Raw genomic sequence first — 26872 nt, 5'->3', positions numbered from 1 at the left:
ATCCCCCTAATACCTCACCTCGTTGTATAAATCACTGAATTCCTCAACCACATCCTTGGGGATCCTGCAGCCATGGTTGGTGAGGTAGCAGGCCACGCCATTCTTGGAGTAGAGGCTGATGCGGCCCACACTGCGCTCCCCATCAGTTGTCTCTTCCAGAAGGCCATTGGCTTCTGCTAGATGATAGATGGGATTCCCGTGGGAGCCATGGATCCACGTGGCTCCCAGCTCAAAGGTGGCGTGTCCTGATGGCGACAATAGGCTCTTATAGGGGCAAGGAAGAGAGCCAGAACACTGCCTCACCCTCCTTCCTCCAAGAGGATCCTTCCATCCCCAACAACAGGGGGAAGGAAGGGGATTAGGTACCGCTCTAGCAACGAACCAAAATCTTCAGTGAAAATATCTCAGTAGAAACCACATGTGGCACAAAATGGATTCTACTTTATAGCTAACTTCTACCCTGAATAACTCTATGATCTGACACCAAGTCATCTCACTGGAATAATTAGAAGACTCTCCTAAGGTAACACCAGACAACAGACCTCTCCTCCCCCTCAGGAGAACTTCTATGGGTACCAGTGGGTACAATGGGCCCAGTGAGGGGAGCAAGGATCCTTGAAATACCCAGTGAGGAGGCCCAGCCTTCCAGACCCAAGGTCCCCATTTGGCCTTATTCCGATTCCTCAAAATCCAGTGGCCCAAGAGTCTAAGCCACTCTGCCAGATGGAAAATGGTCACCTCCCAACTCAGTCTGGGGCAGAAGAAAGAAGGCAAACATTCCAGTTTGGAAGACTCCTCCCCAAGGCAGTCTAAAACAGACTTCTGGAGAAAACTAAGCTTTCTCATCCTATGGCACAGGTGGCAGAACCCTAAGAGTCTGACTGGGGCAGAGGGAAACTCCTGGGCCCAAGTTGGGACAGGCCTGGTGGCTCATTTTACCACCCCATCCATAGCCAAGGTATCAGATGCTCTGAGGCAAGTTGTCACTGTGCCTGTGCCTATTTCCTCTTCTGGGCCTCAGTTTCCTTTTCTCATGCTGCATGCTGTGATACATTTGTCTCCTCCCTTGCCTAGCTCCCAGGGAAGCTGAAACAATGAAAGGAAAACAGAAAGGAACATTTTTTGGTGTTTCGTTTTGTTTTTGGAGGCCTGATTCAAGACATCATGTGTGGTAACTTTTTTGCCAAGATGGTCACAATAATCCCTCCTATCCTTACACACATGGCCCTTTGCAACGTGACTTTGCCAGTCCTGCCATCAAGAGATGGAGTCTTTCCGCACCCCTTGACTCTGGGCTTGGCCTGTGACTTGCTTTGATTAACAGAATGCAATGAAAGCAATGTTTGTGGTTTCAGAGCCTAGGCCTCAAGACACCGTGTGGCTTCCACTCTCTAGACTGTGACCACCATGAAGAGAAACCCAAATTTCTGGAGCCACAGAATATCAGCAAATAAAATGATGTTGTTTTAAGCCACTACATTTTAGGGTGGTCTGTTAATGCAGCAATAGTTATCTAATACACTATAACAGACAACACTCACCCCTCACCCCAGGAACTGGGCATTTCTCTTTTTTGTGTCTTCTCTTTCCTGGGCTGCTTCTAATTAAACCATCAGTTACTTAAAAAAAAAAAAAAAAAAAAGAAAGAAAAGCTCTGTGTGCATCTATGTGCCAAACACAGAGCAAGAGAAAACACAATCAACCTCAAGCCACAGCCAGCAAGACAGAATTTCCTGGTGACTCTGGAATCAGAGGCAGGAATGTGTGGGTCCCTTTGTCCAGGGAAAGTGGGCAGACCAGAAGGCACGAAAAGCTAGAAACCCAGTGCCCTTCTTCCTCCACGGGGTTCCTGGGGGGTGGGGGTGGGGGGCACTGGGGACATTTATTACTAATTCTCCTTTAGAGCCTCAGGCTCCCCAAGGTCTTTTGCCTGGTTTGAGCTCCCAATAGGAGCAAAAGGGGCCTGTACCTTCCCCAGGGTACACCAGGGAGCTCCAAGTCATAGTCACCGGGCAGTGATGTCCAGGCATGGGGTATCCAGGCATAAGCAGGAACTAGGTGAGCAGCTCAAGGTCAGCAGCAAGGTCAGTGCTCCACTCCATCCCCCAAGCTTTACAAGGAGGTGGGGTGGCCCAGAGTACACCTCAGTCTGAGGATGTTTCCTGCCCTCTCCCACAGGCCTCTCACCTTTGTCATCCTTGTTACATCCTGCATCCAAAGGGTACCAGGCACCATCTCCACATCTACCTCACGGTGTCCTTGGGGCTTCTGGTCATCGCCGCTGCCCTTACCACCGGGATTCACAGCTAGCATCTCACACTGCTGCAGGTCCAACTGCAGCCTGGGCTTTCAGCCCTGGGTGTCTGCACACACAACACACACACATACGCCCTTGCCTGGATTTGCTCTCCCGTATCCTGGCAGGGTCTGCCTTGATCTGATTCTTCACATATATCATGTGTGCAATTCCATGTGTGCAATTACCCCCTTCCTTCTTTTCACTACCTATCCAACTCCCCTCATCACCTGAGGCCCACCCAAGCTCCCTCCCCTCTGAGGAAGGCTTCCTGCCATGTGCATCCCCTCAGCCTCCTGCAGCCCCATCCTTTCCACCTCCCTCCATTCTACAATCACTTCCCTGCACAGCACGTCTCGGCTGCCAACTACCACTGAAACTGGGCTGTTTGTCCTCCCGTCTTCTGCTTTTATGTCAGACCCTGAATGTCTTATCAAGATTCAAGAACCACAAATGGAGCCATCCCATCCCTAAGGCTCCTAGTCAGCCAATCAGGTGTTGAGCAAAGAGTCTCAGGGCTTCCCAGCTGGCTGTCCCCAGGTTTGCACATGCCTTGGACTGCACTTTCATCCTCACTGCCAACACATACTCCTGTGTGTGCCAGGGGAAGACAGACATAATTTCACATACACCTTCCAGGAAATACTCTAAGGGAAGACTTTTAATGTGATCAAAGTTTTTGAAAGAAGAGAGAAGGTTGCTCCTCAACCTCTGCTTATTCTAAGTCTGTCCACCTACTTCTCTGAGCCAATTGCCCCATTCATCAAAAGTAAGCACACAGAATCTGCTTGGCCTTGCTGCCCATGTAGCAACAGACACAAAATCCTCTGGAGGGTCAGTGTAGCCCACACACTCCAGGCCACCATGAGTGGTCCCACTGGGCCATTTTCATGGTCAGACCCCCTGGTTGGGAAACCCCCCTGACTTCTAAATGCATTTCAGGCAATTCCCCACCCTCTAGGACCCCTGGCAAAACCTGCCCAGCCCTAGGGTATGTCTCTTATCTGGCTGCTTTCTGCAGAGGCCTTATTTCTCTGCAACCTGGAGAGACCCTCCTCCTCGACAATCCTAAGACCTGCCCATCACTCACAAGGAGGCCCAAAGTCTTCTTCCACCTCCACTGCCCTTAGCTCCTATTGTCCCAGGGCTAGCTCTCAGTCATGATAACACTAATTCATATTCAAAAGTTAACAACTAATAGAAACTTGCAGAATTCCCCTTCTTGTGAAATAGAAACCAGTCTACCCACTGCGAAGTTTGGTCCTGGGTGTCCTTTCCCTCCTAAACACTGTGAACTCTAGATCGTGTTCCAAAGATAAAGGCCAGAGCCCCATCCTGCCCACCTCAGAAGGGTGCTGAGAGGGGCAAAGGAAGGGAAAATGCCCAGGCAGCATGCATGATAGAACACTAACCCCCGGGAAGAAGATAAAATAACTAGATTTCAGGCTAGGTCAGGGCACTGGGAGATAAGAAGTGACCTTAGGAGATGACTGGACTGAGGTGAACTGAGGCACTTACCAAGCTTCACGCTCTGTACGCGGCCTCCAATGCGGCTGGAAGCCTCAAGCACAGTGACATCCGTAAAGCCCTGCTCCAGAAGTGCTTTGGCAGCAGCCAGGCCAGCCAAGCCGGCGCCGATCACCACCACACGAGGCTGTCCCCTTCTCCGCAGGCCACGACTGAGAGGGTCATCCGCACTGTCACCACTGGATTCACAACTTTGCATACCGTCCACACTCGCCTCCTAGGAACCTGCAGGGGGCAGGGGGTCACAGCTCACCTGCTCTGCCTTCACTTCCCACCTGCCCCAAGAGATGCTCACAGGCTCTGCCTTCAAGGGGGGACCCTGAGCCCTCTCAATCCCTTCCGAGGACCTGGGCAAGAAAAGCCAACTCCAAAGGATGTGGGGAAGGAGGGAGGGAGCCACAGGGAAGGAAACAGGCAGGGAGGATGCACCGTGGGCCCCCATCAGCAAAAAGGAGAGCTGACAGCCCACCCCAAACCCCTGAAATCCATCAATGCCATCTCAAACCTAGTAGGCACCGCCTCTTCCCCAAGGATGAGACAAGAGTCAGTAAGACAAGAGTCTTGGTCTTGTATGACCAAGAAGGTCAAAATCAGGAGAAACTGATCCTGGTGCTGCTAACCCTGGACCAACACAGCCTAGCACAGCCCAGCACAGCCCAGTACCACTGCTGTGGTCCAGCTCACACTGACCTCAGGATGCTCTCATGAACCCCAGGATGCTTGTACAGACCTCAGGGTGCTGGAGCCAACCCCAGGATACTTGCACACACTGCACTAGACCCTCTGCTCTCCCTCCCTCCCCTGGCCCTTCCCTGGCACTCACTCTCCCTTGCCCTGTCTTCTCTTCTCCTCTTGCTTTCAGCTAGTTTTTCACAGCCTCAATGAGGTGGCAATTTGGTAGGCAGGACACAGTCCCACCCTCCCCCCAGAAAGTGCCACGAGGCTGGTATCAAATGAACCTCTGCTATTCCGGGTAGGTCTCCAGTTTTTTTCCCAGGCCACCCAGCCCCTCAGTCACCACAAAGCAGCGAAGAGCCCAGGAAACAGTGGACCGTGAGGACCCGTGGCACCAGAGGCCAGACATCAAATTGACAGTTACGCTAAGCCAGCTTGCTCAGAGACGCCAGCCTAGGGAGCTGACGGGAGGCCAAGGGGGTCCGTGAATCTGGCCCCAGGGCTGGGAGAGGCTACCCTTCTATTCCTGGAGTGACTACAAGGGTTTGAAGGTATCTGTGGGCCATCCCAAGGGGCCACTCAGATCTGATCCTGTCCCCATTCCTTTCCTGACCCAAGCTGCCTAAGGTTTCAGTGGCAGAAGTTGCATACTGTCCAGTTAGTTATCCATACTATCCATAGTATCCAGGACCTAACAACAGGGGAGTGAATGTGAGTGGAAAGTAGCTGCTGGGCAGTGGACAGGGGGCATATAAAAAGCTGTCACCCATACCTAATAAAGCTAAGTAAAACCCTTCCTATGACACAGCAATCCCACTCCTAAGAATACACCCAAGAGAAACAGGGTATACTCCACCAAATAGACATAGAATGTTCATAGCAGCTTTATTCATGATAACCAAAAACAAATATCCCAAAGGTCCATCAACAGAAGAATAGATAAATATATTGTGCTATTTGTAGCATATTCATACAAGGGAATATTCTTCAGCAATAAACAGAACTAAACTACTCTCAACAGTATTACATTGAACAAAAGAAGCCAGAGACAAAAGAGCTCCATACGGTATGACTCCATTTATGAGAAATCCATGAAGAGGTAAAATGAATCTGTGATGACAGAAGAGAGACTGGGAGGAGGGGAATGAGCGAAAAGGGTCAGAAGGGAACTTTCTGGGGTGGAAGGAATATGTATCTTTATATGAATGGTGGTTACACAATGTACATAGTTGTATACTTAGGATTTGTGCCACTCACTACATATATGTATGCATATACATCTCAATAACTATTCAGATACTCATTCCTGGTTCACTATAAAAAATAAAATAAAAGCTGTGCGCTAACTTCCTCCTTCACACGCCTCAAGGTCTGACCACTTAGATTTCCACTCCACCTCTAACATCTTTTTATCACAGATTTTAGAAGGGGTCTTTTTCTAAATATTCTCAGTCTGAGAAGCTGCTCCTTGCACCTCCCCCGCCCACTTCACCTGCCGATGCCACACCTGGGCACGGACAGGAATGTCACCCCACTCCTGCTCTCAAACTCCCTCCAAACTACACCCCACCCCCCACCCCCGGGCGGCCGACTCGGTGCGGGACTGGTTCCCTAGAGGGCCGGAAGGTGGCGCCCGAGGCCCAGAGACCCTCAGAGGCAGGGGCTCCCCACACAGCCTGGATCCCTGCCTTCTTCTAGGAGAGCCTGTGTCCCGGCTTTCCATTCCTCCCTCCTATATCTTTCTGTCCTTCTGCGGTCCACCTCACCCCCCACCCCCGTCCCAGTGATGTTCTGTTCGGCCTCCTGGGAGCATGGAGGTCAGAGCTGGCGCAAGCCCTTTCCTCCCCTCCCCCTTACCCTTCCTCCTCTCCCCCTCTGCCACCTTCCCGTCTCTCCCCCAGGTTCTGGCGGAGGACTAGAGGACTAAAATTAGAGGTGAGGGTGTGGCTGCCTGCACCAGAGGCCAGCAGGGAGGAAAAGTCCGCCCCGCGGCGCTGGCAAGGAGCGTGCTCTGCCTCAGGTTTGTAAACACACAGGGAGCTAAGAGCTGCTGCTATCGGCCTCCACAGCTGGGCACCCTGCTATGCTAAGCCAGAGTCGAGACTGCCCACGAAGCCCCCACGCCCCAGTTCCCCGGGACTGGGGGGGCTCCGCCTGTGCGCTGCTCTCTGGGCCTCCAGCCCCACCCCCAGCCTGAGGCGGCCCTCCCCAAAACAACCACTTTTACACCGTAAAGGGGTGGGATCGCTACAGTGGTTTTCAGACCTTACTGGTGGAACCCCTTCTCGAAAAACTCCTGTGGAGACCAGGGTGTAACTGGGTTGAAACTGGAGTTCCCGCTACTTCCTGAGGTCCCTAAGGTCTCATGGCAGAACCTCCCAGGCTCCCTGGAGCACCACCTATGAAAACCCAGGGATTAGGGTAAACTGCAGCCTTGGGTAGAGGTAAGGAATGCTTGGGGCAGTGGTGCATTCCCAGGGGGCTACCTGAACTTCCTGGCTTCCCAGCCTCCCTTTCCTTCTCTCTGAAGTGGCCCAGCTTGTCCTAACTGCATTATTGTGACAGTTAAATAAGGCCCTATATGGATGTCAAGAGACTGTCAGCATTTTTAAGAGCCCTGTGCGGAAAAATCATTTGTAAAGTTCTGTAGCTAAATTATGAATACACTGCCTTTGGTACAGGCTTCAGGAATGGATTGTGGGAGATGCAGGCAGGCAGTCTGCCTTTAAGATGAACACAGAAAGGACCCCAAGTTCCCAACATATTAGAGACCTTCAACTCAAAGAGACATCACACATATGGTGCCATGGTGGGAGCAAGTAAACAGGGACCATATAGGTCACCTATTCCCCTGGCCCTCACTGCTAACCCCATAGTTCTGTCTCTCCACAGGCCTTGTCCCAGATGAGCCTGTCAACCCCTGGGGCTCCCGCAAGAAGCCAGAGAAACCACATGCACAGTCCACAGATGGCAAAAATGAGGCATCTGCCTCATGGTCCCCCATAATGGCCCATGGGGCCAATGTACCCTGGGGTCCAAACTGAATGGAAGAGAGAAAACTGTATGTAGCAACACCTACTGTGTGCTGGGCCCTCAGATAAATGCTGAACTGGACTTTTGGGCCCTCTTATCTCAGGATGCGGGGGAGAGCACATTTGTTTTCTGTTGGTTTGTGTCATCTCTTCCCTTGGAATTTTTTTAATCTTACGAGAAAATGCCTAAGAAGAATCACTTAATGTTCCTTGGTGCCTCCCTGTCCTTCTCTTGCCTTCAGTAAATAAAATAAATAAATAAATAACATCCCCCTCCTTGATCTGTATGCACAGGAGAAACAGAACACCCTGAACTTTTTTGAGCAGATAAAGGAGAGAAGAAAAAAGTGTTGGCTCAGCCAGGCAGGGAGGGGGAGGAGGGAGGAGGGAGGCACAGGGCAACAGACACTTGCCTACTTGCTCCTGTTTCCAAGGCAAAATAGGGGTGGGAGGCTGGGGCCGCTGTATCCCCAGGCAGGCCATGCCTAGTAGCTTCAAGAAATCAGGTCCACCCCCATTCAACATGCCCAAATGCCCCACTGCCTCCCACCCTTACCCCACCCCGCTCCACACCCACACCCACCCCCACCCCCACTTCTCTGGCCTGCAGGCTACCACCTCCCCCCGCAGGCCAGAGCCAACACTACCCTGACTGAACCTGCCCAAGAAGCCAAATTGGAAAGAAGGCAGCGGGGAAAGAAGAGGGAAGAAAGGCCCTGTCCCATGGCAGGGTCACCAAAGACGGATGGATGAAGACTAGGAGGCCCTGGGAGTGAATCACAAGAAGGGTCAGTGGCCCAGGTTGGTGCAGGACACTGCTTCCTCCTCAGTGTTGGAGTCCACTTCGGCTCATCAGGCAATCAGCAGGTCACTTCCCTCCTTAACACTGACCACTACAACAAAAACAATGCCACAAGGGGCCCAGCCTCCCAGGTGCCCCATACCCTTCCAGAGTTGCCCCTCAGAAGAAACAAAAGAAGTCTGCCATCCTTGGCTCCCTTCTGAACACAGCCTCAGATATGTCTGTCTCCCTGTCCTTTCCCCAAGGGCACTCCAGGATGAATGACCATTTCCCAGAGAAGAGTATGGCCAAGGTATTTAGCCCACCTGGACCTTAGGGTCCAGCCTCCAACAGCTGAAGCACTCTAAAATGGGCTCACCCCAGGACTTCCCTAGCAGTCCAGTGGTTAAGACTCTGTGCTTCCAACGCAAGGGGCACGAGTTGGATCCCTGGTCAGCGAACTAATAAAATCCCACATGCTGCATGGTGTGACCAAAAAAAATTAATTAATTTAAAAAAAATGGGCCCACCCTTTCCAATAAGCAGGCTTCTCTCCTCCAAGCCACACATTTGCTCATGTGAGCTCTGTCCAGGGCTTTGGGGGCCACCTGCACCTTCCCCATCAGGGACTTAGAAGTGTCACCTCCCAACAGATACTCCTAGTGCCCTAGGGCAGCAACCCAACCTCAGTTTCCCTGAAGGAATCCCTCTCTGCCTCAGGCTTCTAACAGGAGGAAGGGAGGGGGAGGGAAGCTGGGGTACTGGTCCTGAGGAATCTCTCTGGACTGCCTGGCAGTTTGGGGGCGGGGGGGGGGGCTGCAGATTTGGATTCTCGAGGACCCCCCAGACAATGCAATTATTCTTCAAATGTAAAAAACGCCCAGAAATCCCAGACCAGCTGCTTTGCACAGTGGCCCAGACAAAGGGGCTCTGTGTCTGCCCATGAGGCTCCTCCCACCCGTAAAACCCAAGGAGAGACTGAGCCTGAACTCCTCCCAGCCAGACCCTCCCAGTCTTCCTCACCCAGGCCAGCCAGCCAGGAAGTGAAAGAAGTCGGATTTCTGGGCCAGGCCTGGCCAGCCACGGAAGGTAGGTTGGGGTGGATAAACATGGGGACAGGGCAGGAGCAGCCTGTCAGCCCAGAAGACACAGGGGGAAGGGAGAGAACATTGGCCTGGGAGCCCAGAGACCTGGATTCGGGCCCCAGCTCAGTCTCTCTTGGCAGGTGACCCCAGACCAGTGTCTTCCCTTCTCTGGGCCCCGCCTGGCCAATACCTCTGAACTCACCCCAAGGACACAGCATCTGTACCCCGCCTCCTGGACGTAGTTATCTAAGCCCCGTCTGATGCTTAACTGCCTGCCTCCTTCAGTCTTTAAACTTTCCCATCTGTAAAATGGGGATACAGCTACCTGGTGGGACTGCTGGGAGAATTAAATGATAGCACAGGTAAAAGGTGTGGCCACCTGCCAGGGCCCCCTCAGAATGCGAGGGAGAGGGAGGATAATCCCCAAAGAGACTAGTACGGAGGAGGGAGCCACCTCTCCCAGGACCCAGAGCTCCATTTCATGTGTAAAAGAACCCAAGTATTCACCTGAGCTTAGACTCCAGCCTCAACCTTGGCCCCAACCCTAATATCAGAGTGGACCTTGATATTGACATCAGTCAGACTATCCCACAGCCTGTGTTTGACTGACCCCCAACCCTGACTCAGCCTGACCATCCCACCAGTCTTGGCCAGAGAAGGGGTGGGGAGTAGGCATCAGATACAGTGGCCGTTAGCCAACCCTAAGCTCAATCAATAAAAGGGACAAGGCACGGGGGCCTCGTTCTGCAGAGCCCTCCAGCCAGCAATGTTCTCTGGCCCTCACAGGCCGACATGAGGAAGGGGCTCTAGGGGCCCCATCTTCCTTCCTGGCACTTAGACTTTTCTCCAAGCACAATGTCTTTATTACCCACACCTCTTCCCTGCAACCAGATGCGTAAAGTCCCTAAAAACACAATTTTAAAAGGCTTTGTAAGCCTTTTTCAGAAGAGAAGTGGGGAGCCTGTATTGCATGGAAAAAGACAGCCCTAAACTCAGTGTTTGAGGGAGGGGAGGCCAGAGCCAAAGGCATGGCCCACAAAGGCACTGGTGGGCAGGAGGGGAAGGTATTCCTGGAGAGGTGAGTGCTCTGGCTGGCTTCTGTTCCCCTTGATGCTCTGCAAGGTGGGATAGACCTGAGTGAATTGTTTCAGGACCCCAGCTTATAGCTGCCTGCAGAGACAGAAACTGGAGACTACCTGAGTGGGGGTGGAGGAGGGGAAGAAAGCATGGACAGAAGTCAGAGAAAGGGTTGGGTCTTTCTGATGGGCATAAAGCTCAGCTGGCAGTGGAGAGAGAAACAGAGGTGCAGATGGACCAGGGCAGAGTCCAGGACTGCATTCCTGCCCCCATAATCACACCCAAAGAGCTTTATCCCAAACTCCATCCTAGAGATCCCATCCACCTTCAGCAAAAATGAATGGATCACGCTCTGACAATAGATCAGATCAGGTACTAGTCATCTAAGCATCTCCTATGAACCTTTCAAAATCTGGGCCAGCCCCACCAGCTCAGCTTCCATCTCTGATCCATGCATGCCCTGGTTTCCCATCTTTGTGTGTGTCTGCACACAGAGATCCTAACTGGCCAGGTCACCTCTCTGCAAGCAAGGCCCACATTCTTCCCCTTAGATCCCAGATCTTCCAGAGGCAGGCACAGCCCACGCTCCCTCAGCCCAGAGAGAGGTCAGGGGTCTGACATGATGGCTGCCACTCCTGGAGAAGATGAAATTGCCCAGACAGCAGCTTTTGTCCCTAACCAGCATTCCCTTGGGTGAGTCCATTAGCACCTGAGCTTCAGTCACCCCATCTGTAGAATGGGAACAGTCACCCCTACCTTGAATGAGGCCAGCCCTGACCCCAGACCCTATTAGCCAGTTTCCTTTTCCTCAGCAAAGTCCTAAAGGAACAGGTTTCACTGTGGCTCCCTTTAGCAATCCTTAGGATGAGAACTCATGGCCTGTATTCCCTCCCTCTGAGCAGGATGTGACACCCAAACTCTAAACCCGCCCCCCTAGGAAGTCATCAACCACAGAAATGTAAGAGACCACAGAACTGGTTACTATGCCAGTGACTACATTGGTGCGAGACTGCCCTTAGTGACATCAAATCAGGCCATGAGCAGGGGAGGGCTGATAGGAGATGGTACTCACAGTCACTCACTACCCTGGGAAAGGCTGAATCTGGAGAGAGAAAACCAGCCTCAAGACCATACCAGCCCTGTTCTGAGGCACCCAAGTCACCATGGCCCCTGGGGAACCCCAGGAAGACACCTTTCTTCCTCTCGCTCTCTCCCTTTCCCTCTCTCCCCACCTCCCTTTAGTCTTTCTCCCTTTCTCTCTCTCTCTCTCTCTCTCTCTCTCTCTCTCTCACACACACACACACACACACACACACACACACACACACTTCCCTTATGTTTCCCTTGATGACTCAGCTTGCTAAATAGCCTCCTCCTTTGGGAATACCTTGTTGCACCATGGTTTTCAAACAGGCCCTTGTTTTTGAATACCAGGGGTTTGAGGCTCCACAACTTTTTAGATGAGTGACCTGAGCCTCAGTTTCTTCATCATTAGAATGGGGATAAAGAGTCCCTGCCTCACAGGGTTGAGTGTGACAATGCAGAGTGCTTAGCCCAGAGCCAGGCACGTAGCAGCAATGGTTTTTATATTAGTTTTCCTACACGCCTAAGTCTGCACACTACCGGGGTCACCACAGGGATGGCTGGGCCAGGACATCAGACATGGGAAATCCAGCCAGTAGAGAGGTCACAGACCCTCCTGCATGATGACTCCAAAGCAAGACCTCCAGGCCTCAGAACTACACCACCCCACAGTGGCACTGCTATGGTCTGATGACGGGGAGGAATAGACAAGTAAGAGAGAAGGGCCACACCACTTACTGGGGTCACTTGCTCCACCCAGGCAAGGTCTGTGAGGCTGAAACTGCAAAAACAGGACAATCTGTATGGTCACCAGCCTCCAAGATGGCCCTCAATGATCCTCCCCTCATGGTACTCATGCCCTACAGTCCCCTCCCAAGCTGATCTGTGTAGCCAATAGGATATTGTAGAAATATGGAATGTGACTTTCAAAACTAGGGCATAATACACACTGTGGCTTCCACCTTGCTCTCTTAGACTGCTTACAAGAGGGGAAGCTAATCACCATGTTGTGAAGAAACCCACATAAGCCCACTGAGAGGCAAGGAACTGAGTCCTACCATCAGCCAAACCATCCTGCTAAAGCATGTGACTGAACCACCCTGGAAGCAAATCCACCAGCCCCAGTGAAGCCTTCTGATGACTGCACTCCCAGCCATCACCTTGACTGCAACCTCCTAAGAGACCTCAAACCAGAAACAACTAAACTGCTTCCAAATTCCTGGCCCACAGAAACTATGAGGATAATAACTGTTTATTGTCATTTTAAACTACTAAGTTTTGGGGTAGTTTGTTACACAGCACCAGGTAACTAACAGTCAGCAGTTCTCTCTCCTTGGAAACCCCTCAGAGTAGAGACCCCAAGGTAAACTCCCCATCCTACTCAGGGTCCCAGCTCCCTCTTTTCTAAAACTCAGGGCTGGGGTTAAGTGAGCAGAGAGCCTGGCCCAGACCCTACAGCATACAAGGCCCAGGAGACAGGAATGCCTTCCCAGCCTGTGCATTAGACTCACCTGGAGATTTTTACAAAAGACCGATACCAAGCCCGGAGATTGGGTCATCTAAATCAGACTCTTCCAGGTGGGGTTCAAGCATGGAAATTTTTTAAGGACTCTACATGATGCTAACATATAGCCAAGGTTAAGAATCATTTCTCTACTCTACAGCAGATTCCAAATGCAGATTCCAGGCCAGCCCGGAACATCTGGGATCTGCCTGTACAGGAGTAGAGGAGGCAGATAGAGCAGAAAGGCCAGGCAGTACCCAAGGTCCACTCCCCACCTTCCAGCTGAGGCTGAGGGTCTCCCTCTGTCCTCCCTCCCCAGCTGCTGCCCGACTCCCAAAGCACTCTGCATTGAACACCTGTAATGTACCTCTGCTCACAGGGACTGCTCCCTCAGAGAGGACCCAGGGTGCAGGGATGGGGTCTAACTCTGAGTGACCCAGGGAAGACTCTGTTTTCTCATCTGCAAAATGAGTATTGCCATCACACCTGCTCTGCTCTCTAATAGGTATTAGGCTACCACTCAGAAGTTTTCAGAGAGATTTATGCTTTGTCTCCCTCAAGGCAGCTTCCCACTCCTTCATAGCAGCATTATTCACAATAGCCAAAAGGTAGAATCCACTCAAGTCTCCATCGATGGATGAATAAACAAAATGTGGTACATGCACATAATGGAATATTATTCAGCCTTGAAAAGGAAATTCTGACACATGCTACAACATGGATGAACCTTGAAGACATGATGCTAAGTGAAATAAACTAGTCACAAAAGGACAAATACTGTATGATTCCACTTACATGAGGTACCTAGAGTAGTCAAATTCACAGAGACAGAAAGTCGAATGGTGGTTGTCAGGGGCAGGGGAGGGAGGAAATGGGGAGTTAGTGTTTAAAGGATACAGAATTTCAGTTTTGGAAGATGAAAAATAGTTCTGAAGATGGATGGTGGTGATGGTAGCACAACAATGTGAATATATTTAATACCACTGAGCTCTATACTTAAAAATGGTTAAAATGATAAATTTTATGTTATGTATATTTTACCACAATAAAAACAACAAGAACAACAACAACAAAAAGCTGAGTGAGTGCTACTCTGTCCCAGGCACTCGAGATACTGAAACAGCCAGATGCCTCCCCTTGGAGGATCAGGGGTGACAGGTGCCACAAAGCAAAGCAGGAAAGGGGAGAGGCAGCTGCTCTGTGTAGGGAGGTCAGGGAAGCCTCTCTGACAAGGGGACACCAAAACAGAGGAAGTGACAAGCAGGAGAGGACCAGAGGGCAAAAAGTGCTATGGTGACCTCCTAGGGACTTGCTGAATGACGAAATATGGGGGTAAGAGCAAGGATGGGGTCAGGATGACTTGGGTGACCAGTCATGACACCAGGACCAACCCTTACAAGTTCTGTGTCAAGTGGTCATCTCCCTTCCCCTTCACAACAAGCCTGTGAGGTAGGAAAGACAAAAAGTTGGTGCAAGACCCACAGGTGGGAGGAGGGCCCCGGTGGTCTGACTCCAGAGCCCAGTTCTCTCCTTGGGGCTATCACAAGAGTTGGGAACGCTTCTCCAGGCTATCTCCCATCGAAGGGCTGAGCCTGCCTCCAAACACACAGCCCAGGGCCCCTCTCCCAGCCCCACTGCATAGGGCATCACATGCAGGCATGGCCCTGACCAGCCCCTGACCTCGGTTAGTGTCCCCACATGGAGATCCACCCATTCAGCAGATGGGGCACTTGAAGCCTGGGAGGTGTGAATTGGCAGATGAAGAGGTAGCCTCCCGGCAGGCTTCTCCCCTCTCCCTGACAGGAGCCACAGGCCTCACAATTCTGGAGGGAAGGAGGACAGCACAGTCAGCACTTTCCCCTGACTCTTTCAAAACCACTGACAAGAACTGAGGCTTGTGAGACAGCTCAGCCGGTGCAGTTCCCCCTTGCTGGCCCCTCGTGACTCTGCACAAAGCCCGTCTGTGCTTCAGCTCCAGCCCCTGGGGGAGGCGGGGGAGGGAGGGGGTTCTCCTGCAGGCCAATCCTCTCTCCTGAGCCACGGGTGGGTCCCCACTCTGCCCAGCCCAGGACTCGTGCTCCTGGCCCACAGGGCAGACCGTAGCCCTGACAGCAAGGCTGGGCTGTCCAAGGCTTTTGCTGGGTTCAGGCAGTACTTGTGGGAAGAGGGTCCCCTCCACTGTAAACTCTCTTCCTGCAAAGCTCCCTCTTCTATGCTCATCCCCCACCCCCAACCCCCATTCAGCATGGTTTATCACAGAGCAAAGGTGGCGTGCATGATCACAACATGGAAAAGAGAAAACATCCCCCAAAAATCCAGCCAACAGATAAACCCCATAGCAAATCTCTATTTATTAAGTCCTTCATGTGCCAGGTCCTGTGCTGGGCACTTTCCGTTCATGGCATCATTTAATCCTCCCAAACACCCTGGTGCCCATTTTATAGATGAGGAAATATCAGAAAGGTTCACAGGTGTGATGGAGGCCACCCAGACAGAGTGAGGGGTAAAGCAGGGCTTGAGAATGCTCAGCTCATCTCTCTCTACCCAGCACTTGCCCACCTCTCAGGCCCTCACTCAGCCTCCCGGGGCAGCAGGCCTAAGGACAGCCCTCAGCCTGGCACTTCTGTCTTACCCGTCCCCACGCACTGACACTGCACACATTGTACCAGGCACCCAGGGCTAGCAGGAGGTGTCCCCAAGCCTGGCAGCTTACCCCAGCTACACTGCCAAAACTGGGGCTGCTGCCGCGAGATCACCTGCCTCCTGGCCAGGGCGTTAGTCAGGTGGGCTGCAGGCCAGCCACCCTGGTCTCCCTGCCCCACAGGGACTGGCTTAAGGCTTGCCAGACCACAGCCCTTTGCCCTTGATTTTATCCTCCATAAAGAGTGACAAGGATAGTGGCCTAATGGCTTTTGGCAGCACAAAAGAAAATTCTAAGAGCAACTAAATGATAATTCCCTCTAAACAGTCACCTGCTGTTCATCTGGCCCAAGATTTTCCCCTCCTGGTAACCCCAAGGTGGTTTAACTGTGCGCTCCTAACAAGTCCTAGCACAGGATCTCCCGACACAGGATCACCCAATAAAGGGCTCTTCATAAAGTTCAACCCTGAAGCAGAACACCACCCTCCCCCACCCCTGCCAACCTCAGAAAGAGCTGGAACTAGGTCTGAAAAGCCAATGGTGTTCATTTCAAAATGCACCCATGGGCCCCATGATTCAATCCATAAAACACCTATGGAGTTAAGACGCTGAGCTTAGACAATAAACATATTCTTCAAGTTCTTTTATTGAGTTCAAAGAGAGACTTAATAACTGACCAGCTTTTGGAATCAAGAAATGTCTGTTCTTATAATTCTATCATCATTGTTACCACTATTTTTCACTGAGTACGTCCAAGGTACAGAGGGCAATGCTAAGCATTTCACGTGGAATATTTCGGTTAATCTTCATGTCACTATCCCCCTTCTTCAGAGGAAGAAACTGAGTTTCAGAGAGTTTCCACAATCTGTCATCTAACATAAGGCACTCCAAAATATACTCAGTAAGATACTAAAGCTCAGGCTTTACTCTTTTTTTTAAAACCAAGGAATGAATCAAGTTTATCACCTTTTCTTGAGTTACTTTCTCAGATTAACTCAAAAGTTTTGCATTAATGGTATATGATTTTTTAATTTTCCAAAATAGAAAAGATAAAAGAGATATGTTTATTTAACATTTAAAGGCCTCATTTTAAAATCTTTCCTATGAATGTCTGCCCACTGGTGGTCCTGCGTGTCTCCTACTTAGCTGACTCAAGGTCTAGTTATTTGCCAGTCCACTAGGAGCACCCATCAGTGTCTTCTCCCTAGAGTCAGGAGTTTGGGGGAGCTGGGCTGGGCTGGCTTGGGGAAGAGGTCTGGTTGTGGGTAGGAAGGCATGGTTGAAGGTTTGGAGACGGGCTCTGAGGGGTCTGTGACTTGAGGAAAGGGCATGAAACCAGATGTCCTAGAACCTGGGCTTGAGACCCAGTCATGCCATTTGCTGGCACTGCCAGTGTTCCCATTTGTGAAATAGCTCATGCCCTGTGGGCCACATGGGGAGGACAGGAATTATGGGTCTACCAGGGCCTGGCACAAGGCTGCAGAGGGTGGCTGGGTTCTTTGTTCTGTTTCCTAATAAATTACAACTCATTTCCAAGTGCTGCTTCTCTTGGTCTTAAATCACACCTTCCTTAACGCCCTCCTGCAAGAAGCAGCTAGATGATAAACGAATCTGGACTGAGGGGCAGGGGTACTGGACTTACCCTCGCCGCACAACAGCCAAGCTACCCTGGTCTGATTGAACCCAAATGCTTTTCTTCATCCTCCCTCCTACTGACCCCTGATTTAGAGAGAGCAAGAAAAAGCCTTGGGCTCCTGCCTATTTGAGGAAGAAAGAGACAGGGCCAAAGGAAGAAGAAAGTGCAGCTGAACTGGGTAAGAAAGCTTGCTGAGCACCCCCTACCAGGGCCTCCCTGAGGGCTGTTGTCACTACGTAGGCCTGTTACCCACATCGCACCATTACAGCAACTTCTGGGTCGCTGTTTGAAATGCTGCACCCCATCACTTTCACCTGAGCTGCTGAACAAAGAGTCCTCACACCTCAGAGGATATGAGGTGTGGTGAGGGGCAAGGCAGGGTGGCCTCACTGACCTTCTCTCCCAGCGACAGGGGAGGCAGGATGAGCACGAGCCCAGGGACTCTCCCTGTCCTACACTTTAGACACCCCTTCCAGGAAGGTGACAAGAGTGAGATTCCTAAACTTTTGGGAAAATGACTCAGAGCTCTGATAATCTGAGGGTCATATGAGCAACTCGCCCCTCCCCATGCTTGAGACATGAAAGCACACAGCAATTCTCTGAGGAAGCCCAATGAGGGGGGAGGGGTCCTGTACCCCCAACCCACCATCACACCCTGCCACTTTTCTCACTAAACCACTGATCTGATCAAACCACTGCCCTGCTCAAAAACCTTCAATGGCTCCCAGTGGGCTAATGAATGAAGGCAGGTCCCTGACACCTCCTCCCTACCCTCAGCCCCGCTGTCTCCTACATACACCCACTGGACCCCAGGACTCCCATACCCAGACTAGGCCCACAGGGCCCAGGGTGGCCTGTGAAGACTCCTCACTCTGCCCAGATATCCCCACCCTGCTAGCCACTCCCTCAGGAAGTCAGTCCTCACTCTTTTCTTGCCATTCTGGAAAATCACCCCTCTGTTCTAATCAAGACCCTATCCTGAGCCTGACATGCTCTCTGCTGACCTTTGTGCCTCTCAAATCCCTGATGAGTGTCCCCTTCCCTGGGTCCTTCCTGGAGACACTGCCTGCAGCCATGTCAATCACACTGAGAGCAGCCAACAAGAATCTGGGTGTCACAACAACCCTATCAGGGAGGTAACATTATCCCCATGGTACAAATGAGGATAGTGAGGCACAGAGAGGTTTTACCTTCTTGCCCAGGGATCACAACCTCACTCTCTGAGATGAGAGGCTGGGAAAGAACTTGCAGGGCAAGAAGATGGGAGGGAAGGATGGGGTAGGAGGCCCTCCCAGAATCCAGAAGACCCAGGCCTGGCTACTATTGGGTCCCTTGCCCACCCAACCAGTGAAGCAAAGCTGCTGCCACTAGAACCCAGGGCTGGTTCTGGGCCCCAGTCCCCTCCAAGCCATCCCTCCCTCTACAGTACCCTTTTCTTCCACTAACTCTCCAAATGTACCCATCCCACCAAGTCCACCTCCCCCAGGAAGCTATTGTTCCATCCTACCTTCCCTCCCTGGCACTTCTGGGCCCACCCATCACCCGTGTTTGTAGTCTCTCAAGGAGCAGCATCCTCCCACGTCAGCCCTTCCAACCAGGTGTTCTATTGGTCAGTTGGTCATTATTAGGATGTCTTCAAAAAAAAAATTGTCTATGGTCAAATCAGTTTAGAAAACACCAGTTTCTTTTCTACAGCACTTGTCAAAGCCTTTAATTCTCTTAAATGCATTCTGAATCTCCCATAGGATAGTGGAGTGGATTTTCCAGTTTCTACCCTTGTTTGTTCCCTGAACCCTTGAGGTTTCTCAGAACAGTCTTTGAGAAATGCCACCTCCTCCCACCCCCTCAGGACAGCCTGGCACAGCAGGGAGCACATGGGTAGGAATCAAGAGGGGGAGTGGGGGGGTATCCTTTTAGGAGTTATAAGTGACATTTTGAGAGCTTAGCCTGAAAGCCCCTCTTGGCACTGCCCAGGGCAACAGAACCTCTGCCTTTAGTGTCTGCCCTTCCCACCTTTCTTTGGGTAAGTTGACTGCCTACCTTCCTGCTAGGGTCTAGAGGGACCTCATCTGACCAGTGGTATCAGATACCACCCTTCAGGCTCTGCAAAGCCCAGAGAACAAGGGGTCTTGGGAGATCCCCAAATCTAGCTGGACCGCTCTTCTGGGCAAATTGCTCATTCAACTCCATCATCAGCACGCAAGTTTCAATAGTAAACCAAAATTAAAATGGATTAAGTGCCATTCTGGGAAGATATAATGCTCTACTCAACAAACCCCGCAACTCTCCACCCTGCTCCCCAGAGAGGGGACTGAAGCCCTCAATTTACAGGAAACTGAGTCCTCAGAGCAGAGCACACACTTGCCTGCAGTGTCTCAGCCAGGGACAGAGCAGAATGAAGCATCCAGGCCTCCCCACTTCCCGGTGCACTGGGGAGGTGGCCTGAGTGGGATAAGACCCCAACAGCAGCTCATGCAACCATCAGGGCAGCTACAAGGACTCACGCAGGCCAGGCGGGGGTCAGGGATGCTCGCTGGGGGTGAGAGCTCAGCAGCTGGGGGAACTTTAGGGGCTTTCAGGGGAAGATGGCATGTCTAAGGCTGGCGTAAGCTGTTTCCCCAATCTCCTTGGCCCAACCCTGGCTGGAGGAAGAGTGCTCACCCCAGATTGGCTAACCACAGGGCCGGGCTTGGCTGTGGGGAAAGATAAGACGCCCTACATGCCATCTCCATGTCACCCTGCCCTGGGGCAGTCGCCTAAAACACTTTCTCATGGTTTTGGGAGCTCCTCAAAGTCAGGCACCCTAGAAATCAGGCCTTTCTCCCAGCCTGAGATCCAAGTCCCCAGAAGCACCTCACCCAGCCCCACCCCGCCAACAGAGTAGCCCCTGCATCCCATACCCTCCACATGCTCCCCTCTGCCCTGCCCCCATACAAGCAGTCTATATGCCTCCCCCAACATAGTTCACAGGAGCCAGGACAGTCCCCTTTATCTGTTTCGGGTCTCACCTGATCTGTGCCCATCCCTGTACCTGCCTGGCCCAAAGTCCCCAGTCTCAACCCTCACTACACAAAGATAACCCATGGGCCAGCAGCATCATACCACCCAGGAGCTTGTTAGAAACACAGAGTCTCAGGCCCCACCCCAGACCTGCTAAATTGGAACCTGAATTTTAACAAGCTGTCCACATGTATGCTAGAGTTTGGGAAATAATTTTATGGACCACTGCTCTAATCAACTCCTTGCACCTATGGCCTATAAGCTTCCATGGCTCCCCAGGGCCTAGTGAATCAAGTCTAGACTCAGTGGCTTGACAATCAATGCTCTGACTGACTTGTCCAGGGCTCCCCCTCCACCTCAGGAATGCCATCCCCTCCTGTGTCGGTCAAAGCTACCCAAGACTTCAGGGCGCTCTAAAAGCACCGCCTCCTCCAAGAAGCTGGTCTGAACTGCACCTCATTACATCACATCTGGCATAGCTCATTCTTATTTCCTGGTGAGTGGGGACCCTGTCCTGTGTTCCCAGTGGCCCCAAGCACCAGGGTGGGGCATAGAAGATGCCAGGTGCCAACCACAGGTAACAAGGCCCAGTGTCCAGTTGTTGGAAAGTCCACCCTCAGCTCTAGCCTGCTGGACTCAGGCTCTGCCACAGCCTTCACCTCAACTCAGCAGACAAGGACTCAAGCAGTGTGGACAAGCCTCCTGCATACTCCAGAGAAGGAGCACTCCTCAGTAACATGGGCCTAGTGAGCTTCCAGCAGCAATGTGCTTGCTCTGGGCCTCAGTTTCCCAAAATGCAGAAGAGAATGCCACTGAGTCTGCCTCCCTGTTTTCCTGGGGGGCTGGGAGGATCTGAGATAGATGAGCAGATCCCCTAAACCCTGGGGTCAGAACTTGCAGCAAAGAGACTCCAGCCCTGTGTGGTCAGCAAACCCTTTCTCAGCCTATTAGCCAGGCCCCTGGGAGGCCAAGTCACCTGCCCAGAGGTGTCCTCATGACCAAACAGGAAAGCCTCAAAGGACAAGGCTGTCTGTAGGAACTGGCTGGCCCAGTTCCTAGAGACGGGCATCCCATGGGGAGTCCTCACTCTTTACCCTGGGTCTGCAAGAAGGTACTCAAGCATGTAACCTCAAGGAGTTCCTGGCTTCTACAACCTCTGGGGAGCAAAAAAAAAAAAAAAAGTCTCTCTAATCTCATTTTACAGACAGACAAAAAGGAGTAAGGACAGGGCCAATACTGAAGTGGATTAAGCTCTTTTCAGTTCCCATTTCTCTGTTCCCCCAGCTCTGCTCCCACCTTCAGTCCAGCCCTACTCAGACCCCCATCCAGGTTTCCCAAGGCCAAGTCTGAAGCTCCACCTCACAACATCCTAGATGGAATACAAAACAGGCCAGTTTATCTGCAGAGTTCCTACCTCACCTCTCTGGGCTCTCCAGAGGCAGATGAAGAGGGCAATGTGGCAATGCTGAACCCAGAGAAGTGACACTCCAATGGTGGCATCTCAGGCAGGGAGCTGTTTTTGTACGAGAAGTAGTTGTCCTCCCTAGCTCCCGGAAATCACAGTGTGCGTGACACCCAACTACCTGGCCTGGGCCCAAAGCCCCTCCTGGAAGAAACAGAGAGACTCAGCTGCCCACTCTGAGTGAGGACCCCTTCTACCTTACAGGGTGTGACTTCTTTCCTACTTCCCCAGCCCCAAGGCCAGGCACCTCTGCGGGTCACGAAAAAACATTTGTTAAGAAGACTTCAGCTGGCGCATATCTGAGAGGCATGAAAGAAGTGACAGGGTAGAGTGTCTTAGAGCATTTATTCTGGAGCCAGGCTGCCTAAGTTCAAATCCTTGCTCTGTCACTACCGAGCTGTATGACTGTGCCTCAGTCTTCCAGTCTGTAAAATGGGAATAAGACCTACCTTACAGAGCTGTTAAGAGGATTCAAGGAGGACTTCCCTGGTGGTGCAGTGGTTAAGAATCCGCCTGCCAATTCAGGGGACACGGGTTCAAGCCCTGGTCCAGGAAGATCCCACATGCTGCGGAGCAACTAAGCCTGTATGCCATAACTACTGAGCCTGTGCTCTAGAGCCCACGAGCCACAACTACTGAGCCCACGTGCCACAACTAATGAAGCCCATGCACCTAGAGCCCGTGCTCCGCAACAAGAGAAGCCACTACAATGAAGAGTAGCCCCCGCTCGCTGCAACTAGAAAAAGCCCATGTGCAGCAACAAAGACCCAATGCAGCCAAAAATAAAAAGATAAATAAATAAATAAATTTATTAAAAAGAAAAGAGGATCAAAGGAGCTAATATTTGCAAAGTCTTTAGAACACTGCCTGGCACGCAGTGAGTATACCAGGGCCCTGGCCTAGCCTCTTGGCCTCTGCCTGATTTCTCCCACCCAGGATAACCTCATTTCTTCCATCTATCCTAGCTCAAAGCCTTTCCTAGGCATGCCAGCCCAGCCCTGATCTGAACCCCTATCCCCTAGTTCCAGCGCTCACCTCCCAATGTTACCTTGGTCCATCACCAGTCCCCCTGTCCAGGGCCAAGCTTCCCTCTACCAGATCTGAGGTCCCTCAGTTCTTAGCCCTCCATTCTGAGAGCACTAGCCAAACAGCTCAATTCTCAGTTGGCTCCTCTGTGCAAAAAGGGGAGCTGTGGGTGGAAAGACAAGGGTCTATAGAGACCCCCAACTCCAGCTTCTTCCTCCCCTTCAACTCCCTGCCCTGAGGGCTAGGCACCCAGCAGCCACCCAAGAGGCTGGGTAAAGTAAAGCCCTGGCTGCCCAGGCCATCCCTATCTCACGAGTTAGAAATCACACACAAGCACACAGGCACACACCCCTCTGTTGACCCAGGCTGGATTTCCACCAAAGAGAGCAAAGGAAATCATTTCTCCCCAACCCACAGCAACCCACATCAACTCCACACCCCCCAGACCCACCCAATCTCCCACTAGGCATACAGGCCTGCCTTTGAGCCTTCCCTTTTTCCCACTGACCCCCTCAGATTCTTGCAGTGATTTGCACAACTGCTTTCATGGAAAGAAAATAAAAATCCTTAGGATCACCTGAGGTTTACAAGGGGCTCCTGCACTGCCCTGACCTTTCCACCTGGCTCAATATTTCCTGAGTATCAGCTACATGCCAGGTACTGTGCTAAATGCTCTAGATTCAGCAGTGGGCCATTCAGTCAAGGTTCCAGCCCTTAGAAAGCCAGAAAAAGTAAACAGACAACTGCAACAAATGGTTATGAACTGTGATAAGCACAATGAAGAAAGTAAACCAGGTGCTACGATGAATTACAGGGAATAATGGGCTTCTACCAAGACTGGGAAGGCATATTTAAGCTGAGACCTGAAAAATAAGAAGGAGCATAGCCAGCCCAGTAGAAAACCTTGGAAGAACATTCCAGGCAGAGAAAACAACACAGGCAAAGGACACAGGGCAGGAAAAAGCTTAGGTGTTCAAGGGGCAGAAGTGATTCAGGTGTGACTGTCAGGAAGATGAAAAGGGGACAGTGTTAGGATAAGGCTGGGGGAGGTCAGCAGTGACCAGACCTTGGAAGATCTGAAAGGCCAGGGAAAAGATTTGAAATTTCATTCCAAGTGCAACAGGGAGCTATTGAGGGTCTTAGAGCAATGAGACTAAATATTTTTCTAAATTGTTCTTGCTGCTCTGTTAAAATGGATTTGAGGAGGCAATTGCAGACTTAGGGAAAGCAGGCAAAAGCTACTACAATATTCGGGCAAGATATAAAAGATGGCTTGGCCTGGGGCAGTAGCCTAGGGCAGCAGCAGTGGAGTCAGAGCATGAAGAATAGGCCTGAGATAGATTTGGCAAAAAGAACCAAAAGCACTTGCTGTAGCACTAGATGTGGAGAGGGAGGAAAAGGGAGGAGATGATGCCACCCGGTTTCCTTTCTTTAATGGTGGGTGGGTTACAGGCCCTTTACTGAGATGGGAAGGCCTGCGGAGAGTCATGCTTGGGGAGCACAGTCAAGGTTCTGTTTCACCCATATTAACTTTTTCATACCTGTGACACCTTAAGTCATCAGATGGGTGGCTGGATAGAGAGGTTGGGACTGGAGATAAAATTTGCTACTTAAAATCATGAGAATGAAAATGATATACACTTAAGACCTGTGTTTGTAAATAAATGTTTGATTTTAAGAATTATAAGAAAAAATGAGAGCTTGAGGTGTATGTAAATAGAAGGGACTCAGGGGAGAGGAGGGGGCTGAGAACAGAGCCCAGGGATCCTCCAACATTCAGAGTGAGTGAAGGAGTTGTCCTTCAAGACAAGTAAGGAAGGGCTTTGGTGGGGGGAAAGGGGGGTTGGTAAGGAAGAAAACCAGGAGAAGCCAAGAAAGGATATGGGAGAGAATGATCAAGACCAAGGGAGGTCAAGGAAGACCTACTTGTGGGGGAGTGTAAATCAAGGGAGACCTTTACTTGGGTAGTTTCAGTGAATCGGTGGGACCAAAGCCAGGTCAAGTGAGCTGAAGAACCCAGGGACCACAGGTACAGACAGCTCTCTGGAGAAATTTTGCTGTGAAGGGAAGTGCAGAAGTGTGTCTTTAGCTAGGGGAGAATGAGGGATGAAGGCAAAAAAGGGGGCCATAAAATGGAGCGGTGGCAAAGCATGTTCTTACACTGTTGTGAATGGTGAATGATCCAGGGGGAAAGTAGCCACTTTTAATACTGGAGAGAGGGGAAGTAACTTGAAGAATGGGGGACAGGGAGCAGACCATCTTGGAACCCTACTTAGGCATTAGCCTGTGGCAGGAGCCCAGCTAACAAGAGGAAAGGGGAGGGGGGCAAAGAAGCAAAACGCAGACGTGGGGCCTTCGCTACACACACTTTCAGATGCACACCTACCCATTCCAGTGACCCCCCTAGACACTTGCCGTTTTGCTGCCTGCTCCAAACACGGACAATTTACCCACCCCCTCCGCGGATTGGCTCGGGATGTGCCACCACAGGCAGACTGTTCAACCAACCTGTGGGCACATTTCACCACAGGTGCCAGCCACGGCGCTTCTCTTATCAGGCCATACCCCCCTTCCTGGTGCAAGCTCCGAGGGGGTCCCCAGGCCCCTCACCGGCTCTACCGGAGCCCCAGCCCCCACCCCTGGGCAGTGGCTTCTCTGAGTCCCTCTCCCAAATTAAGCATTCGACACTCCCTACCCCATTCCGAGCCTGGCTCTCGCCTAGCCCAGCGCAGCCCGTTAGCCCCTAGTTGGCTCTTCGGAGAAAGCTGCTCCCCACATTGTCCAGGGGATACCCCGAGGAGACCACCTGGACGCCCTCTGGAAGGGCGGCCCAGCCCCTGCCCGTGTCCCAGCCGTCGCCCCGGCGCCTCCTCTTCCCTCCCCAGTGCCCATGCTCTGGGCGGCCCAAGCCGTCGCGGGGCGTCCGCGCCCGGCTTTGTCTGCGCCCACGGAGCGCGCCCGCCGGGCGCCGCCGGTGCTCCCCAGCTGCACGCAGCCCTAGGGTCCTGCCTGCCTTCCACCCTCCCACAGCCCCCCGCCGCGGGACCACCGCCACCCTGCCTGACCGCCGCCTCCCACGACGCGAGCGAAGGGGCGCGGCGCCCACCGCCCTCGCCGGCCTCCGGGAATGCCGGGCACCCTGGCCCTCCCGCCAGAGCGCCGCTCCGGCTGCCGGAGCCCCGGGCCGGCCGAGCCCTCGGGGCCGCGGCGGGCCCCTCACCCTCCCGCGGCGGACGCAGCCCCAGCCTGCGCTCGAGCGGGGCCGGCGACCGGCGATCGGGGAGCCGGGAGCAGGCGCGCGTGGTACCTTTCCCTGCTGAGCCGGGGAAGTGAGTTTGCGACGAGCGGCTCTCCACCTCGGCCTCCTCCGCCTCCCCTTCTCTTCAACCGCCTGGCTTCCTTCTCCAGCCGCCGCCGGGACCGTAGGGGCCCGAGCCAGCCGCTGCGGCCTGTGTGGGGCCCCGCTCCGCCTAGCGTCCCCGGCCCACCCCTCCCAATCTGTTCAGGCCCGGCCCCCTCACCGCCTCGGGGCGGGGACGCGCCGAGCTCCTCCCCCGACCCGCCCGCCGTGGGTGGGGAAGCTGGAGGCTGCGTTGGCAGAGAACCTCAGGGACCCTCCTTGCGGAGGGACCCGGGCCCAGCGCTCCCCACCTGGGTTCCACGGCCCCCTCCTCAAGCTGGGCGCCGAACGTCCCCACCTGTCCCCAAAAGAAAAGCAGGCAGCCCAGCCTTGCGCGCCCTGTGCTTGGGCGTAACGTGGAGCCGAAGCTGCCTGCCAGGTGACGAGCAGGGCAAGGATGCAGGCCTCAGTTTACCCGCAGAGCTCGAAACCCTCCTGTTGAAAGGAATGGGCGCCTCTCTCTCCTCCCGGAGCTGCCTTCACTCCGGCAGACCCTCCACTGGATCTCAGTTGTGGTCAGAGGGCTCGTCCCCAAGGGGCCACCTCCAACCTCATTTTCTCTGCAACACTACTGCCGCACCCAGCCACCACCACCCCCTCCCATACCTCCTCGCATTAATCTCGAACCTTCAACTGCAAGGGGAAAG

At 52.6% G+C, this 26872-nt stretch overlaps 1 protein-coding gene across 4 annotated transcripts in view; it reads right to left on the bottom strand.

The window, feature by feature from the left end:
• SMOX (spermine oxidase) overlaps nt 1–26349 on the bottom strand; it is a 39415-nt gene extending 13066 nt beyond the window's left edge. For 3 of the 4 annotated variants that reach the window (XR_003793383.1, XM_029222399.1, XM_029222398.1), the window contains exons 1-3: nt 26133–26338; nt 3815–4048; nt 19–245 (exon numbers count right to left, since the gene is read on the bottom strand). Coding sequence is in view for 3 of the 4 variants with exons in the window: in XM_029222399.1 (XP_029078232.1) it covers nt 19–245; nt 3815–4022 (435 nt within the window). In the remaining variant the exon portion in view is untranslated. Of the gene's footprint in view, nt 1–18; nt 246–3814; nt 4049–26132 lie in introns of all 4 variants that reach the window. The other variant, XM_029222397.1, reaches the window with a different exon arrangement.
• Nucleotides 26350–26872: the final 523 nt, after the last annotated feature.

This window comes from Monodon monoceros, unplaced genomic scaffold (genome assembly GCF_005190385.1).
Source record: "Monodon monoceros isolate NGI ecotype Baffin Bay Population unplaced genomic scaffold, NGI_Narwhal_1 Super_Scaffold_13, whole genome shotgun sequence".
In the NCBI taxonomy this organism is placed as follows: domain Eukaryota; kingdom Metazoa; phylum Chordata; class Mammalia; order Artiodactyla; family Monodontidae; genus Monodon; species Monodon monoceros.
The sequence above is the reverse complement of the archived record's forward strand: the minus strand, read 5'-3'. Positions and strand labels throughout refer to the sequence as shown.